Source organism: Eubalaena glacialis, chromosome 5 (genome assembly GCF_028564815.1).
Source record: "Eubalaena glacialis isolate mEubGla1 chromosome 5, mEubGla1.1.hap2.+ XY, whole genome shotgun sequence".
In the NCBI taxonomy this organism is placed as follows: Eukaryota; Metazoa; Chordata; class Mammalia; order Artiodactyla; family Balaenidae; genus Eubalaena; species Eubalaena glacialis.
Window position 1 is genome coordinate 152,757,203 of NC_083720.1, and position 17,799 is coordinate 152,775,001.

General features: G+C 35.1%; 1 protein-coding gene across 7 annotated transcripts in view; it reads right to left on the reverse strand.

Annotated features, from left to right (window-relative positions):
• The window catches only part of RAPGEF2 (Rap guanine nucleotide exchange factor 2), a 248,568-nt gene that overhangs the window by 112,876 nt on the left and 117,893 nt on the right, over nucleotides 1–17,799 (reverse strand). For 5 of the 7 annotated variants that reach the window (XM_061192649.1, XM_061192647.1, XM_061192645.1 and 2 more), the window contains 3 exons: nucleotides 10,665–10,740; nucleotides 8,634–8,801; nucleotides 6,325–6,342 (listed from right to left, as the gene is read on the reverse strand). The exons of 1 other annotated variant lie outside the window; for it this stretch is intronic. In XM_061192649.1, coding sequence (XP_061048632.1) covers nucleotides 6,325–6,342; nucleotides 8,634–8,801; nucleotides 10,665–10,740 — 262 coding nt within the window. The remainder of the gene's footprint in view (nucleotides 1–6,324; nucleotides 6,343–8,633; nucleotides 8,802–10,664; nucleotides 10,741–17,799) is intronic. One more of the 7 variants, XM_061192646.1, reaches the window with a different exon arrangement.

Genomic DNA, 17,799 nt, shown 5'->3' on the forward strand with positions numbered 1-17,799 from the left:
TTCAAACAGGTTTTTGAAGGCTCGGTTTAAAATTTTGTATAAAGAACTGGACAGAAAGTAGATGTACACGAATAATTAGTGAGAGGGAAACGCTACAACTTACTTTGAGATTTTAACCTTATTTTCTAACACTCCTAAATGCCTTCCAGATTGTACCAAAACCACAGGTGACCAATTATCACTGCTATCCTCACAGACATCTCAGTAAAAGTCAAGACAGCCTGAATACTTTCTTTTTCATCTTCAAACCTTTCCCTTCGGAATTCCTCCATTTATTCCAATTAGCGATTCATTTCTCAGATCCGGCCCACTCTGTGGTCACATCATTTCTCCTCTAGGCTAGCAGTTCTAAACTCTGCATCATATCCAACCACCACCAATATTCCACTTCCAAGCGAGAAAGGAAGACATAGGAAAAAATAAAAGGCTACTGACCCCATACTAAGTTCATAAGAAATTGCTCTAATACAATTGTTCAGTAAGCCTTTTATTTTTTTCAATAGATTCTATAATTATTTTTTTTTCCTAAATATCTTAAAGTTATTTTTCAGCCTATGTGTAATTTAAACTATCACAAAGGCTGTGAGGTACACCTGTGAACTGGGTATGTTCAAGTCAGTCATTACTACTGATATTCTTAACACTACTGAACTGTATACTTAAAAATGGTTAAGATGGTACATTTCGTGTTACATGGGTTTTTTAAAAATAAATTTATTTATTTATTATTATTATTATTTTTGGCTGCATTGGGTCTTCGTTGCTCCGCGACGGCTTTCTCTAGTTGCGGCGAGCGGGGGCTACTCTTCGCTGCGGTGCACGGGCTTCTCATTGCAGCGGCTTCTCTTGTTGCGGAGCACGGGCTCTAGGCGCGCGGGCTTCAGTAGTTGTGGCACGCGGGCTCAGTAGTTGTGGCTCGTGGGCTCTAGAGCACAGGCTCAGTAGTTGTGGCACACGGGCTTAGCTGCTCCGCGGCATGTGGGATCTTCCCGGACCAGGGCTCGAACCCGTGTCCTCTGCATTGGCAGGCGGATTCTTAACCACTGCGCCACCAGGGAAGTCTCAGTGTTATATGTTTTTTATAAAAGAAAAGAAAAAGAGTTGAATTATGCACTTTAAATAGATGAACTGTATGGCATGTGAGTTGTAACTCAATAAAACTTATTTTTTTAATCTGTAGTTTGTTCTTAATTAGTTTCTGTTAAAGAAGGGGAAAAAAAACTTTCCTACTGAGATATGGATAATGACTAATTTTTTGAGAGGATGAGGAAAATTTATACACAAAAATATGTACAAAATCTAGTAGACATTTAAAAATTATTTTAATATGAATCATTAAAATTTTCCTTTCATGAGTGATGCCAACCTAACACCCATACGTCGAATCACATGCTAGAGTTTTTTCCAGAGGTTGGTCAACAATATCTTCTAGTTAACAGAAAGGTATTTCAAAGTTAATAATGTTTTAACACAGGATTCAAAATCAAAAGAGAACATTTCTAGTCACCCAGTGTTTCAAATAGTGAAAACAGACAACTTAGAATGGATCACTTAATTGTAAAAAGGTCAGTTCAGCACTGGTAGGAAATAGGTCTGAATATCAAAGTAGATTTTTCCAAAGAAAAGAGACATTTTTCAAATCAGCGTGTAGCACTACAAAATCTCATGACAAAAAAAAAAAAAAGGAAAAATCACATAAGAAATGAAATGGCTGAAGATGAAAGGATTGTTGCTGTTAAGACTAAAAGTTAAATTTTAGCCAAGTATATTTAAAACATGAACAGGCACAGAGAGAGACACCAGTGTTCACAATCAGAGGCAGGACAAAGTGGCAGTGATCTTTCTGACAAATAAATTGCTTGAAATATTGCATGACATGCTACACAACACCCTGATTACTTTCAATTTCCAAGTGCAACCAAAAGATGGGTCCAATTATGACATCAATACAAGCTTTCTTTCAGAATGGAATGAAAGAACAGTAAATCCCAGTGGCCACGGGAGTTCTGCAGCAGCGATGATGTCATATATAAAAATAGACATCCTCTAACAGAAGCTGAAACTTGTGTAAACAGCACACTGCAGACTATTCTCAACTGCCTTGCATGAATTTGCAATGCATGCTGTTAATAGCACGAGATTAATCATTTCATGTTTTACACTATTTCCTGATTTACATTTCAATTTCTAAACAGACTCTATGGTGTAATTTCTCAATCTGTATAAATTAAATCAACATAAATACCTGATTATAACTGCAAGAAAGAGAAACGGTCCCCCCAAAGCAAGGAGACAGAGACCACCGCAGCAGCTTTAACGGGCTGCATTTTGCCAGGAATGCAACGCTGTTATGTCCACCTATTGTTCAAAGACCTTTCCGCAGGAAGCTTTCTGCAGCATTTTAAAATGCAACATGGTCTAGGTGAGGAGGGGCTAGTAAACCTGCTGAGAATAAGCACGAAAAGCAAAGGATACTTTTGACACTTCTCTTTAAAAGACTCTCTGATGCAAATATGAAAACATCGGGGCATGCATACAACAGTATCTACCAAAATGTGGGGAGGGCACGTTTGTATCTATCACTCCTATTAACAGTCTATCCACATCCCCTCTTTCCATTCTTTACTTCCCAATTCATTTCTTTTTCACATTTCTATTGGGCTTTCTTGGATTAAAGAAGATTTTCCTTTGAGCAAAGATAGTAAGGCCATTCAGGAAGCCATGCCTGATTCCTCAAGATGCCTGGTTTTTGAGCCTCCACAGTACCTGGATTTCCCTCCATCTTAACTGCCCATCGATTTATCTGTATTTTGTGTGAGGCCATAAAGTCAATGAGGGCAGATTCTGTCTGTCCTGTAGACCTTTACAGCCACGGAGTCTGGCACAGCCCGGAAACAAGGTGGGTGCTCAATAATATTCATTAAAATAGTAAAAACATATAAATGAAAATATTGAGCTTTCCTCTCTATGATACAAGAAACAGAATACACAAATTTTCTGAAACTCCATCCTATTATAATTCACAGAGAGGGACTGATGACCATACTGAAGACAAAGGCTTTAGATTTAATTAAGCAAACAAACGCCTGATGAAAGATGAAGAATAAAAATATTCAAATAATTAAGAAATTTCCCCATACTTGAATAATTTCTGTATATGCATATAAACAGATTTTAAATATCATCATTGAATAAATTAGTCAAGTGGGATATGAACTGTCATAAGTTAAAATCTTAAGACCTTAATATTCTAGGAAATTTAGTAGACACACAAGTCACTGATACACAACACATGCTCTTACTGTTAAGTAGCATATATTGGATTAAAGTAGGAAGACCTCAGTAAAAAAGTAAAGAATAAGTGACAAAGCAAAGCCGTAACATGAGGGAAAATATTGCCTATTTCTAATGCAAGAACAACAGCTCATATCAAAAAGTCTAATGTCAAATAAATGTGCATAATCACACAAACACTGTAATTTTTTCATGTCTCAATATTTAAATTCTTTTTTTAAATTAACCTACCAAGAAGTCCTTAACTGAAGATGAAACCAACTTAAATCAAATCCATCACTTAAAAAGTGACAGATTATATTCAGAGATATATAAGATATATATAACCTAGGAATGATTATATAACCATTAGAAGAAATAGTACCTGTCTTATATTATTATGAAGAATAACCTTATTAAAAACAGGACTCATTTTCATATGCCTCATATAAGAATCAATCTTATTACATTGGTGCTACGTTAAAGATATTGTATTATCGCTGGCTATAATAAAAAAATTAATTCCATGATGTTTTTGTAATATTACATTGTATTCAACTTAGATTATATTAACTTAATTTTATGCAGTATTTTTATTTCTTTTGTACACCTGCACCAAGAACTTTAAACTAAGCCTGACCTACTGAAAAATTCAATACATAATTATTAAACGGTGCCCTGAAGTGTATATTCCCATTGTAGAAAAGGATTACTAACAGAATGTGTGGGAAATACCTTTTTCTATGACCGATGGGTTCTCCTTATTTCCAAAAGTTCGCATTGATTGAAACTTTATAAATAAGTTTTATGTTATATTGTGTTTGAATCCTCCTAATTCAAATTTGTATAAAGTAAAGCCACACTTTGGGGGGTAAGTAGGAGTGGAGATGGAAAGTCAATCGGAACCTCAAAGTGTGGAGAGCATTTTAATTATGCAACCAGCCCTGGAAGGCTGCAAAGGTAGGAAATGTCAGTCTGTACACATCACCTCCACAGTTTCGACGGGACAACTTTTCCTTAGTCTTCCGTCTAATATCTCTGTACAATTTTCACACTTTCTAAACGAGGAAGAGAGCAGAGCTGTTTTTTTCTTTTTCCCATTAAAAAAAAAAAAAAAAAAGGAATAAAAGATGACAGAACAGGTATGTGCCAGCTTCTCCATCCCTGCATCCAGGTGAAAGTAAGAAGGCCCTTCTTTCCTTTTAAGTCCTCTCCCTCTCCTCTCCATTCTTATTATGGAACTCACATTTCCCTACCCACCCAAACTTCGAGAATAAATTACCCATCAATGCAGAGGGGGCCTGTAATTAGAGGTAAAATAAACAGGTTTCCCCCCTCACCCTATTCTGAGCCTGTCGACAAGGTAAACCCGTCCAAAGTCCCAAGTCAGTCTAGAAATGACCCCAAACTTCCCAGCCTCTGCCGGGAACCTTATCCACGACCTGACTCTGCCACCTGCCTCTTCCCACTCAAAGACTGAAAATTCGTGCCGCATCCTGTTTTCTGGCAGTCTTAAACACAGCCTCAACCCAACTCATCAAAATGTAAGAAAATGCTAATGAAAGCCATCTCCAATCTTGCCTTCTCACTGCATTTTAAAATGCTTACTCTCTGCAAACCTCACACACTTGCCTTGAAAAAGTGACCTGAAAACACTCTACATGGACTATGTGAGTATTCGTGTTTCTGAAGAAAATTATCATCATCTATCTTAAACTGTTGCAACACGTCTAATTTTTAAAAGTGTACATAAAGGTATACATCATAACCCAGTGCACATTTTAAATTCAATTCCTACTTCTAAATGGGAATTAGACTAACCGGTAATTTCTCATACTGAAAAAGAGGAGGACTAATTACATACTGGTATACCTTTTAAAATATTTAAGTTATATATGTTTTAAGTATACATGTACTAGATAAAAGCTCAAAACACTGGCGCAATATAAAAAATTTTTTATACAATTTTATCAGAATCTTATCAAATTTAAAAACTATCAACATTTTTTAGATTTACCACATCACTGAAAAATCAGCAGTGCTTCTAAAATAAAATACAGCAATTATGTCACCTGTGACATTTTAATATGCATTACGTTGTATAGAACGTAAAGTAATGGCCTTATTTTAATCTGAAAAGTTATACAAATATTTCATGTTTTCAGGCGAGGTTACTGTAATAGCCAAAGATATTACATTGACAGTAGCCTTCCTCTAATGTGAATTAAATTATTCATCATCTTCTTCCTGGGCAATAAGAAAACACAACCATAACATTTCACTAGTTATTTAACCAATTAGTTTCCAGAGATAAAATGAGTTTTTCTTCCCTGACTCCAAATTCCCTGATAACCCCAAATTTGACCCAAAATTTCAAACGAGTAATGCTGAAACCGTAAATTAGTCATATATTGGCATGAAACAAATGAGCAAAGATATTATTATAGGCCTCAATTAAAATACAGAATGAAATAAAAGCATGAAATCTGGTTAAAAATCAAGCGCAAATAAGAAAATGCAAGCGAATTTTAAATTCTTATTTCCTTTTTGACAAAGCCTTTATTCTGACTAAAATTTTACCAGTGGTCTCCCAAAATGCTCTCACACTGGGATTCCTGAAATTTAAAGCTTTCACCTATAGCCTTTAAAATGTAAATGTCTAATGGATTTCCCATAAAACTTTCACACAAAAAGCAGTTAAACATCCAGGATGTCTATCTGCCTGTCTTTCTCTCTTCATTTCTTTATGCGCAAAGCAGGTTCGTTAAGAACTGTACTCCACTCGTTCTTCAAAATATGTAGTCTGCACTTTTATTCGTTCTTCAAAGAAAGCGAGCAATTTACCCCTAGGTCTGCACAAATAAAGCAGCCTGTGACATCACCCAAACCACTGATAGTTTCAAAGTTGTAAGGGATTTTTACTAAATCAGGGCAAAATACAAAAGAACAAGACCAAGCAAAACACATCAATATTATAAACTCATTAGTTACAATGCAAATTCACAAATGAACTGAGGTTAGTACTAGGAGACCACACACAAATTACAATACCTGAGATTTAGTGCATTCCTTTGAGCCAAAATGAAATGAGTGCCATAGAGGAGGAAAGGAAAAGATGACATTATCAGACATGCTACAGTACATCTGCCAAAATGAAGATCATGTTAAATTAGGTTAAGAATGACCATACAGCACTGGCTCCATGTATGATGTCCTTTATGTTCCTTAGCCATGCACGTGAACTTGAAATGCACCTGCAACCATTTAGGTCACCTGTGAAGTAGGACCATGCACCTTGTCGACAAACTTTTCACCCTGGCTCCCACCTTACTAGGGTTCTTTCAAAAGGAGTATTTCTGCTCAGAATAAGTAAATGTGACTTAGGGCTAATTTTGTTGTTTTCATATGTTAAAATCATGTACTTAGGCAAAATAATAATTATATAAATAAAGTTAAAACACAATTTGCATGAAAAGACGGGATTCAATATTTAGAATTATGACTCTTGTTGCCCATCTGAGCTCATTTAGAAAAATTAATACCACCATGTCACATATTAGCAAACTGGTACCTAATCCATCAGTAAGCAAGTTAAATTTTTCACCCTAGTACTGAATTTTCCCTCATAAAAGTACCTGTTGACCAGGTAAGACATTTTTTAAAACCACTAAAAAAAAAAAAATCTTGAATAATTTTTTAAAACTACACATTTAAAAAAAAATCAGATTAAAAAGGGGGAGTCATGTAGGGGTGGTGGGTGAAGTAGTCCATAAAGGGGGAAAACATGGGGATAGCAGAGAGAAATAATTATAAAATGACACCCCCCAACTTAAATGGGACAAATATAACTATAAAATCAAACCAATCAGCTTTAACACTAAATTTTTAGTAACCCACACTGCTGCTAAATATCTTGGTATAGAATCTGATTTGGAAAAATAATTCCAAAGCAGAAAGAGTATTAACAATATTAGTAGATTGTACTATTAATGTGTACAACTATTTTTAATCCATATTTCCTTCTTCCATGATGCTACATCGACACTAAAAATACTACCTTCTTTTACAGACAATGGTAACAAAAAACCTTTCATAGGTTTTTTCAAAAAAATACCAAGGCTCTCCAGCAGGCAAACAAAGCTGACTTTATGATGAGCAAAAAGCAACCCTTTCCAAATGAGCTCAATGAAATGATTCAACTATGAAATTCATGTTAAATTAAAATCGTGCATGGGCAGTGAGAGGAGTAGGCAGAGAGCTGGTGGTCAAAACTGCTTAAATATTCAAATACAAAGGGCTCTCAGAAATAGAACACATGAAGTGCGGGTATAAAATGCATCACTTCAAGTTACCAGAAAATTAAGTACATAGTTTTAAGTCTATATACATTTTCCCATGCAGTTTGCATTTATACTTATTTGCAAAAAGAAAGAAGAGGATAAGGAAGACAAACAAATAAGAAATGTAAAATAGTTGTCTTTTATGTATTTTTATTTTAAAATTAATTTCACAAATGAGTGCTCATTTAATGGTATTATAAGTATAGATAAACCATATTTGACCTTATTATGACATATGTAAGAATTCAAGTTACTTTCTTCTTGAAAACAGAAATCCTCAAATACATTTGTCACTATTCTGGGTGGGCCACCAGGGGACATGGACACAGCATAGCTGAGCAGAGAGAAATGAGTGAGAAAAATAAGGCTCCCAAACTGACTACGCGGGGGTCTTGTACAAATCACTCATTATCTGTGCCTCAGTTTCCTCAAACATAAAAAGTAGTTTCTTTAGCTAGTATGTACGAAATAAATGACAATCAAGTGGTGAAAGCATTAAAGAGGACCTCTGAACCTATTAGAAATGCTTCAGACCATCTTTACACTGGGATTTACAGAAGCATCATTTCAAATTATGCTCTCACTTCATCATATTAAAAACCAAAAATTCTCAGACAATATTCTCACAATGGTAGGAAAATAATAGGTAATTTTTATATATCTAACTCTTGAATAAAAAACAGGTATGATACCCGTCACTGGCGACGGTGAGGGAAAGGGCAAAATTTTAGATCAAGATAAGAACCTAAAAATATCCCAGTTACAACTGTACATGCTGATCACAAAGCTGATCCAAAGAGACCATGTTAAGAAATAAAAAGGCTAAACAGTGCCTTTTGATATCTTATTTCAATGCTCCTTTAACTATTCATATTATGTGTTTCCAGAAAAATCTGCACTTTGAATAAGTATACCACAGAAAGGAATTATTCATCAAAAATAGAAAATGTATGTCTTTTCACAAAACTCCCAACAAAAAGCTATAAAGATAAATATAATTATTATACTTGTATAACTTACCGTATGATAGCCTCTAGGCAAAGGTGGTTTGCCCACAGGATAAGGATCCACAGTATCAATAATCGTTTGTCTTTCCCCTTTCTGGTTGATTTTTCTAAATCTCCTTCGAGACTGTCGATGAGAAGCTTGACGCTGAAAATATTCTTCATTTTCATCCATATAGTCTACCTGAAATAAAATCCCCCAAGATTTCATTTCTTCCAACACCATGTTCCATATAAGATTAGATGCAGAATAAAACTTACGGGTAGTCCACATTCATTCATTGTGCAAAGACATTTGTAGACAAACTATCTCAACAGACTTCAAATGCTTTTGAACTTCTCTGGAACTAAGTGGTTCTGAGTAACTTTTCTTTATAAAAGAAAAGAGGCATTTTCAGTTCCACTTAGGACAATATGGGTAACTCTTGAATTTCCTGCAGTCTCAAAGGGAAGGATATTTTCAGTAGTCTTTGTCCTGATTTATTAATGAAAGATCTCACAGGATACATCACCATGCATTATGAAAGCAACTGCCCCATTGTCTTAACTAAAGCACAAAAACTCCCATGAAGTAAATCTGTTAAAAAGAAACCAAAAAACCCAAATCCCAAATGACTCAGACACGACTACTGGCAGAATTACTTTGGTAGATTACTTAAGGGCTTCTCTTCCTACTTTCATTCTACAGATTCAGTTTTTTTTTATTATAAATAGCACTGTTCTCAAAAAATAATTTCCTCATTTTAAACATTTAGAAAGTGATGAATGGACTAACAGAAGAAAAGTTACGTTCGGTTAATCCTCACCGCACTTACATAATGAAAATGGGATCGCTCACAAAAGCATATTTAGATTCTAAGATGGTTCTCACACTGACAAACCTACTAGTTTGCATCGTATGGACAAGGACAAAGTCCTCAAGGAATTCTGAAGGTCAAAAATCCTTCAGATCAACACAAAATAGCAGTAACAGAGACCAAAATCTCGAGGAAACATCTAAAATGCTTTTCAAGACCCGTGGCTGGAAAGCCCGACGTATCTGCCTACATTTTTCCACTCCTAAATCTTTACTCACCACCATGCCACTTTCTCACTTAACAGTAAATTTGGGGAATTTTTACCAAAAGTTTTCACTAGCTTTGATGAGGAAGTTCCCATTTCTGACAAATTCCTCTCCTCCATCATAGGGAAAAAACCTACATCTCCTCTGAAAATAGACTTATAGGCATCTACCAAATATTTTATTAAATATGAATAAAAAGCCTCCACCATCATCTATTTTAGGCCATTATTTATTCAAAAAGTTTCCCTGCCCAGATAGATGCTGGATGAGAAATATTATGCACATCAGCCAACTGAATGCCTCTACTGGGCACTCCCTCCAATCTTATTTTTGTTGCTGATTTTTTTAAGGGGTACATAGTGTCCCATCTTAAAATCATTTTTATACAGTAAGGAAGAATATGACAAGCTTTCCTTAAAGCATCAGTAAAAATAATTATGTTGCTAATATCTCTTCTAACGTTATGTTTTTTGCATATGTCTTACCTCAATATATTTTTTAAATCACACTATTCAATTAAAAAGAGATAAAAATCTCAACAGAGTATTTAACCAGCATAAAAGTCCTCCAAATTTCTTTCAATTAGATAAAGGAAGTGAAGTGACTTCCTTATGTCAATTGTTGCCTGAATACATATCACTGTGTCTCATTTAAAGTACCTCACTCATTCCAACCAATATTTGGAGAGCTAAAATCCTGCAATTCCAAGATTCTCCCCAAGTTTAAATTCAATGGCATTTTCATAGACTGATTTATAAAGTTCAAACGCCAAACATTTAGGTACGTGACCCTTTTAAACTTTCTTTTTCATTATTTGAATCCCGTATATAATTATAATGATTATGAACTAAAACTCAAAAAGTTATGAAATAACTATACCTAGAGTTATAAAATATATAATACACTGTTATAAGTAGTTTGTGAAAATACTTTTATTTCATAACTTTTTTTAAGGGAAGAAAGTCTTCACAGAAGTATTCTTACCACAATCATTTCAGAAGGCTCTAACACAATGCATTCACAGCCACGCCTAAAGCTTCCTGCAGAACGCTTGCCAAAACTAGAAAGAAAAAAAAGATTTAAGAAATACAAATTGTGAATTTAAGCTAACCCTTCAGATGAATAAAAACAAGGAAGAAAACAACTACAAAAAATATACACTGAAGAAAGAGAACTATCTCAAACCATTATTTACACAGAATGACAAGGAACCATTCAAATTTTTAAATCTCAGATATATTTTTCTGGAAAATTCCAACATAGTGCTTTTGAATTCATAATGTAAGTAATGAAGACTCATTATGAATGTGTTTTGTGTTAGGCTGTTTGAAACCACTCCCAGTTAGGTGAAGATTTAGAATATTCTAACAGGGGTGGGAATTGGATCAATGGCAAACTATAAAAATATCCAAGATACAAAATGCATATAATTCTCTTCTATAACTTAACTTGCTTAGGTTGAACATTTCTTTCACTTAAAAATGTAGTTATTTTTCTAAATTTTCAAATCAACTTATTCAAAATCAGTTTAAGGAAAAGGTATTCAACTCAGGGCTTTCAGCTACACAGTGACTTAAGTGGACATGCATTCCCAAAGCCCCTTTCCGCGTGAAAACTGCACTGCCGACTTCAGACACGGCACCTCTGCCCCATCTGTGGAAATACCCACCTAACACTAGAGCAGATTTATTCTCTCTGGAATAGCTTTATGCCAACTAGAGCCACGAAGAGTTCTAAGTAGTCATGACTTGTTCTGCTAACGTACCACCTACCCCTGCTCATTCACTACTCCAAAAGGCCTCCCTTCCCTCCAGTCAACATCTTAGTAACCATTTTTTTTCTGGCCGCACCGTGCAGCATGGGGGATCTTACTTTCCCAACCAGGGATCGAACCCGCGGCCTCTGCAGTGGAAACGTGGAGGTACAGAGTCTTAACCACTGGGCTGCCAGGAAAGTCCCAGTAACCGTTTTTAATAACCTACTTTTGAGAAAAATATGAGGAAAAAACGCTTCCAAAGAGCTATTTTATCGAGATTTTTTTCCCCAAATCAATTAGACATTTGAGCAGCTCCTATGGACATTCTCATTCCTTTTATAACTCTCTTTATGTCATGGTAGTACACAATGTTTCACATATTAGAACCCAACTTGGATTAGGAAAAAAAAAAAGTCATGTAAGATGAAGAGAACAAGAAAGTCAACGTTCTCACTCTATCAGCTTGTGACCTCTAGCAAACCAACTTGACCATCCTCATAGTCTAAACTGTACTCATTTTTAAGGTTATCGGGTGAGCCCAGGCCATCACTGAAGTCATTTCCTGCTCCAAAACTGTTTCTATGAAAATCAAAAAGAACCATACTTAGCATATCTGAAAAATCCTTCAAAAAATATTCATACATACATATTCTCACAACCATACATATTGAAGTGCTTTTTTTAAGTGGAAAAAAATCTGCCAAGAAAAATATAATAATCTTATCTTCTTTGTCATGTTATTTCACATGCAATTAAAATGACCTAAATTTTTACATATCTCCTCTTAGTTTACAATTAAAGACCACTAAAATTGCAGAAAATTCTCAACACACACAAAAATTTGCTTCTGGTTTTTGAAACTACCTACTTGCAATTTAATTTTTTACAATGAAGCTTATAATTTAATGATGCACTACAAACTAAGAAATAATCGCAGTGTGTTAGTAAAATATGTAGCAGGTTTCATGCCATCATTGCCCACTGAACCCTGTTATAGGACTAGGTAAAAACATATATTGTATGTTTAAGTTTTATCACTAAATAAAATAGCATTAAAATCTAAAGAAAATCACGTGACTCTAAGTTTTTTCGTATTTTATTAAATTACACAACCAGACAAGCTTCATAATCATAATGATCGAGTGGTTTTCCTTTTTTAAAATTTCATGTAGTAAAAAAAAAAAAATCAAACATCTATAAGGCATACAATGTTTAGATGACAACTTAATAAAAAATAAAAACTGCTAGAATTGAGTTGCTCACAAATTTTAGCAACAAAAGTAGTGACATCCACACGAATAAACTATGTGGTATTTATTTATTTTATGCCTAATTCTAGTACCAACCACTCCCTACTCCAGAATTAAGGCTGTAAAACCCCTTACCAATCAGCCATTAGTTCAACAGAACTTTATGGCTGAGAAGATATTCACGTATTTAGTTGCACTAACACTATTACTTTAGGGATGAAAAGTGTGCATCCCCTAAGATGTGCTACAAAAAATATCTCTATGCCTTTTGCAAAGTGAGCTGCACTAAAATCTAACAAAACTCTCTTTGAAGCCCCAAAAGACTCAGGTTCTACTGACCATCACAAAGATGTGAACCATAGGAGAAATAATAGACTCTTGTCAGGTTAATTCTTTGAATACATTGAGGGGGAAAAGGCAAATGCACAGAGAACCCACTCCAGCAAGGGAGAATAAATTATTTCATTTATCCAAAAATCCATTGTTTCGAACACAGCCAAGAGCCCAGAAGGAAAGAGTGGCCTCAAAAGAGCTAAAGCGCAAGTCATGAATGCACTCGCTTGGGGCCTAATGACAAGGTCCCTTGGCTCTATGGCAGAGAGGAGTTACTCTTGCTTACAAACCAGAAGCTGTAAGGTAGGAATGGTCAGGGAGGAATGAAAAACGTCACCTAGAAACCCATTCACCCCACAAAATACTTCTGCTTCTACTCTCTGATTCTTTGAAACAATAAATATAGAAACAAAAGTAAGTAAACACCATTATTTACTAAGTTTTAAAAAATCTCTGACCAAGTTCTATATAAATATACTGTTTTAAAAATACAGTCCTGGACTCAATGCTCTGTGGTGACCTAAATGGGAAGGAAATCCAAAAAAGAGGGGCTATATGTATACGTATAGCTGATTCACTTTGCTGTACAGTAGAAACTAACACAACACTGTACAGCAACTATACTCCAATAAAAATAAAAATAAATAAATACATAAAAAAATTTTAAAAATACAGTCCTGGAAAACTTTAGAGATAAAAAAGGTAACCGGATAGAGACATACAGCAGGTAAGATCTCCCACAGATGATATTAAGATCAAATTTTTAAAATATTTTAGATGATTTAGTAGGAAGAAATGGAGAGAAATCCTCAGGTTTACAAATGACATAGAGACTTTAGATAGTAAAGCACAAAACAAAGCCAGTAAGAATAAAGTACAAGCCATTTTTATAAAGTTTTATGTGCATATAAAAAAGCAGTAAGGACCCAACCTGCACAAGGAAATATTCTATGTGAAAAGTGATCAAATGCACAAAGTATGTAAGATAAGATTAAACAGTAAAGAGTTCTCATGTTTCAATTAAAAGTCAAATGAAAACTAGAAGTCTTTCAAGTCTTTCAAGGCATTAGCACAGTAAACTGCTAACATAATAAATAACAAATAATAAACAGAGATACACCTCAAAAGGATGGACACACTAGGAGAAATGAAAATTACTAAACATACCCTTATAGAAAACCACGTAAATCTACAATAGAGCACTGCCCTAGAAAAGTTTCTAAGGGGAAAAACACAGAGCTAAAAAGTTTCTAACAAAAAAATTAAGGGTATCCAAAGGGCTTTCTGTAAAACCAGAGGCACAAATTAAAAGAACACTTCATTCAGTCTTATTAATAGAGCTGAAAGTTGGTATCATTTAAATTTCTAAAATCATGACTTAAGGAAATGTAGAAATGATACAGATTAAATAAGAACTTGGTTAACTTAAAAAGTACACCTACAATCCTTGAGGGTTTTAAGAAAAGTCAGAAATAGATAAAGATTGTTCCAAAGCCATTTGCCTAAATCCTCCTCCAAATGTTCCTTGGTGCCACTGTCAGAAATGAACAGTTAGTCCTATCAAATGCATTCTTTTTATTATTAAGTCTTATAAGAGACTACACAAAGTGGTCTACAAATTCAATGCAATTCCCATCAAAATCCCCCCAAAAATATTTTTTGCAGAAATGGAAAAACCAATCTTCACATTCATATGAAATTGCAAGGGGCCCTAATTAGCCAAAACAATCTTGAAAAACAACAAAGTTAGTGAACTCACACTTTTAATTTCAAAACTTACTACAAAGCTGCAGTAATCAAACCAGTGTGGTACTGGCATAAGGATAGACACATATGGACCAACGAAATAAAACTGAGAACCCAGAAATAAACCCATATCTATGGCTAATTTTGACAAAGGTGTCAAGTTCATTCAATGGGGGAAGAACAATCTCTTTAACAAATGTGCTGAGACAACTGTATTTCCACATGAAAAAGAATGAAGTTGGACCCTTACCTCTCATGACATACAAAAATTAACTGAGAACGGATCACTGATTAAATAAAAGAGCCAAAAACCATACAACTCTTAGGGGGGAGAAAAAAGGGATAAATCACCATTACCTTGGATTTGACAATGGACTCAGAGATGACACCAAAAGCACCAGCAGCAAAAGGAAAAATAGATAAACTGAACTTCATCAAAACTGAAAACTTTGGTGCATTGAAGGACATCATCAAGAAACTGAAAAGATAATCTACAGAACAGGAGAAAATATTTGCAAATCATATATCTGAGAAGGGTTTAATATCCAGAATCCATGAAGAACTCCTATAGCTCAACAACAAAAAGACAACCCAATTAAAAAATAGGCAAAGGACTTGAATAGACCTTTCTCCAAAGAAGATATATGTATCAACATCCTTAGTTATTAGGGAAAAGTAAATCAAAACCACAACAAAGCTACTCACCCAAGTTGCCCACTCTCCCCCCAAGAGTGCTTAATAAATCCTTGCTGTGCTTTCTCAAAATAAAGACAAAAAACAAAACAAACAAAAAGACAACAAAAAACACAACCAGATACCATATCACACCTGATACTAGATGTGAATGAGATACTAGGATGGCTATAATTAAAAAATAAAAAAAAAATGCAAAGAGTGCAAAAAATGTTGAAGAGGATCTAGAGAAGCTGGAACCCTTGAATTTTGCTGTTGGGAATGTAAAACGGTGCCGTCACTGTGGAAAAGAGTTTGGCACGTCCTCAAAAAGTTAAACACAGAATTAATATAAGACCCAGCAATTCTACTCCTAGAAAAATACCCAAAAGTATCAAAAACATGGACCCAAACAGATATTTCACTGCAGCATTATTTGCAATAGTCAAAAGGTGAAAACAACACAAGTGAAAACTGATGAGTGGGTAAACAAAATCTGATATATACAATGGAATATTATCCAGCAATAAAAAGGACTGAAGTTCTCATATATGTTATAACATGGGTAAGCCTTGAAAGCATTATGCTAAGTGCAACAGCCAGTCACAAAATGACAAATATTGTAAGATTCCACTTATATGAGATATCTAGAATAGGTAAATTCATAAAGACAGAAAGTAGACCTGAGGTTTCCAGGGGTTAGGGAAATGCAAAGTTACAAAGTTTCTGTTTGGAGCTATGAAACATAAGTTGTGGAAATAGGTAGTGATGATGGTTGCACAACAGTGTGATTGCAATTAATGCCATTGAATCCTACACTTTAAATGGTTAAAATGGCATATTTTACGTTATACACACACATGCGCATATCCACAATTTTTTTTTAAGTATATAAGAGCAACTTATCAAGAAGATTTGTGTGTTTGTTTGTTTTAGTGGTTTTGAGTATTTTGGCAAAATTCAGGACTTGAATAAGAAAAAGCAGTAACTCCACTTTGACCAAACAAGAATCAACCTTAGGGGCAAAGGAAGAGTTAAGTTTGATGACTGAGCTATACCACTGATTAACTTGGAACCAATCTTTTTCTACACTAATTTAGCAATGAAGTGATAGAGGTCATGGGTGAAAGAACTAGGAAGATACAAAGAGATGGTAAACAAATGTTAATGAACTATCTGAAATCAGTTTTTTTAAATTTTTATTTTACATTGGAGTATAGTTGAGTTACAATGTGTTAGTTTCAGGTGTACAGCCAAATGATTCAGTCATACATATACATGTATCTATTCTTTTTCAAATTATTTTCCCATTTAGGTTATTACAGAATATTGACCAGAGTTCCCTGTGCTATACAGTAGGTCCTTGTCGGTTATCTATTTCATATATAGCAGCGTGAATGTGTCAATCCCAAACTCCCAGTCTATCCCTCCCACCCACCCTTCCCCCCTGGTAACCTGAAATCAGTTTTGAAGAGTCAATTATACCTACATTTTCCTCTCACCCAGCATTATCCCATTTTTTATTTTATCCCCGGTGATAAATTAGGGGGTCTCCCCGCCCCGTGTCCACATATATATGGAGAGAGAGGGAGAAAGAGAGAGAGAGATGCACACACACATACAATTTTGCTTCCTATTCCTCTTCCAAATACTCACTGGACACGTACTACAGAATCAATATGAACTCTGTAATCAATACAGAGCTTACAAGAACCTCACTAAATATAGCCCCTATTCTTAAATAGTTTGTATTCCGTGGAAGATGATTACACAGAAAGTTGTGATAACAGGAGAACAGTGAGCGCCATGAGTTTAGTAAGAAAGAATGTCATATTTGCTGCCTACAATGCATCTCAAAAACAAAATGCGTTTCTTGAATGTCAGAGCTGAGAAAAACTTGAAAATCGTATAGTACAGGGTCTCTTGGCATTTTTTCCTCCAGCTTCACACCTGAAAGTATGTCAGAGTCCAATGTGCTACATCAAAGGCCCTCAAGTATTTCTATTTAGGAAAAGGCCCCCAAGTGCTTATAATATGCATGACCCGCCATCCTCCTCTTCCCATGAGAACTGTCCCTCCAGTTCAATTTTCATTGCATTAGTGGAGAAACTAAGCCAACCTACCTAAGGGTAGGTTAAAAGAGATGCCCAAAATTACCATCAGACTCCATCACCCAGGGTTCTGGGATCCCACACTGACCTGACCCTTCCTCTCACTTTCTGCTATAGCCCTTTTCCACACTCAATAATATAAGAACTCTGGTCTTTGGTAAGCTTGCCATGTACAAGGAATAATTCCCAGACCTCTTCAGGAATATTGCTATAGTGCATCTCTTATACCAGTAAAGCATAAACCTAATGAC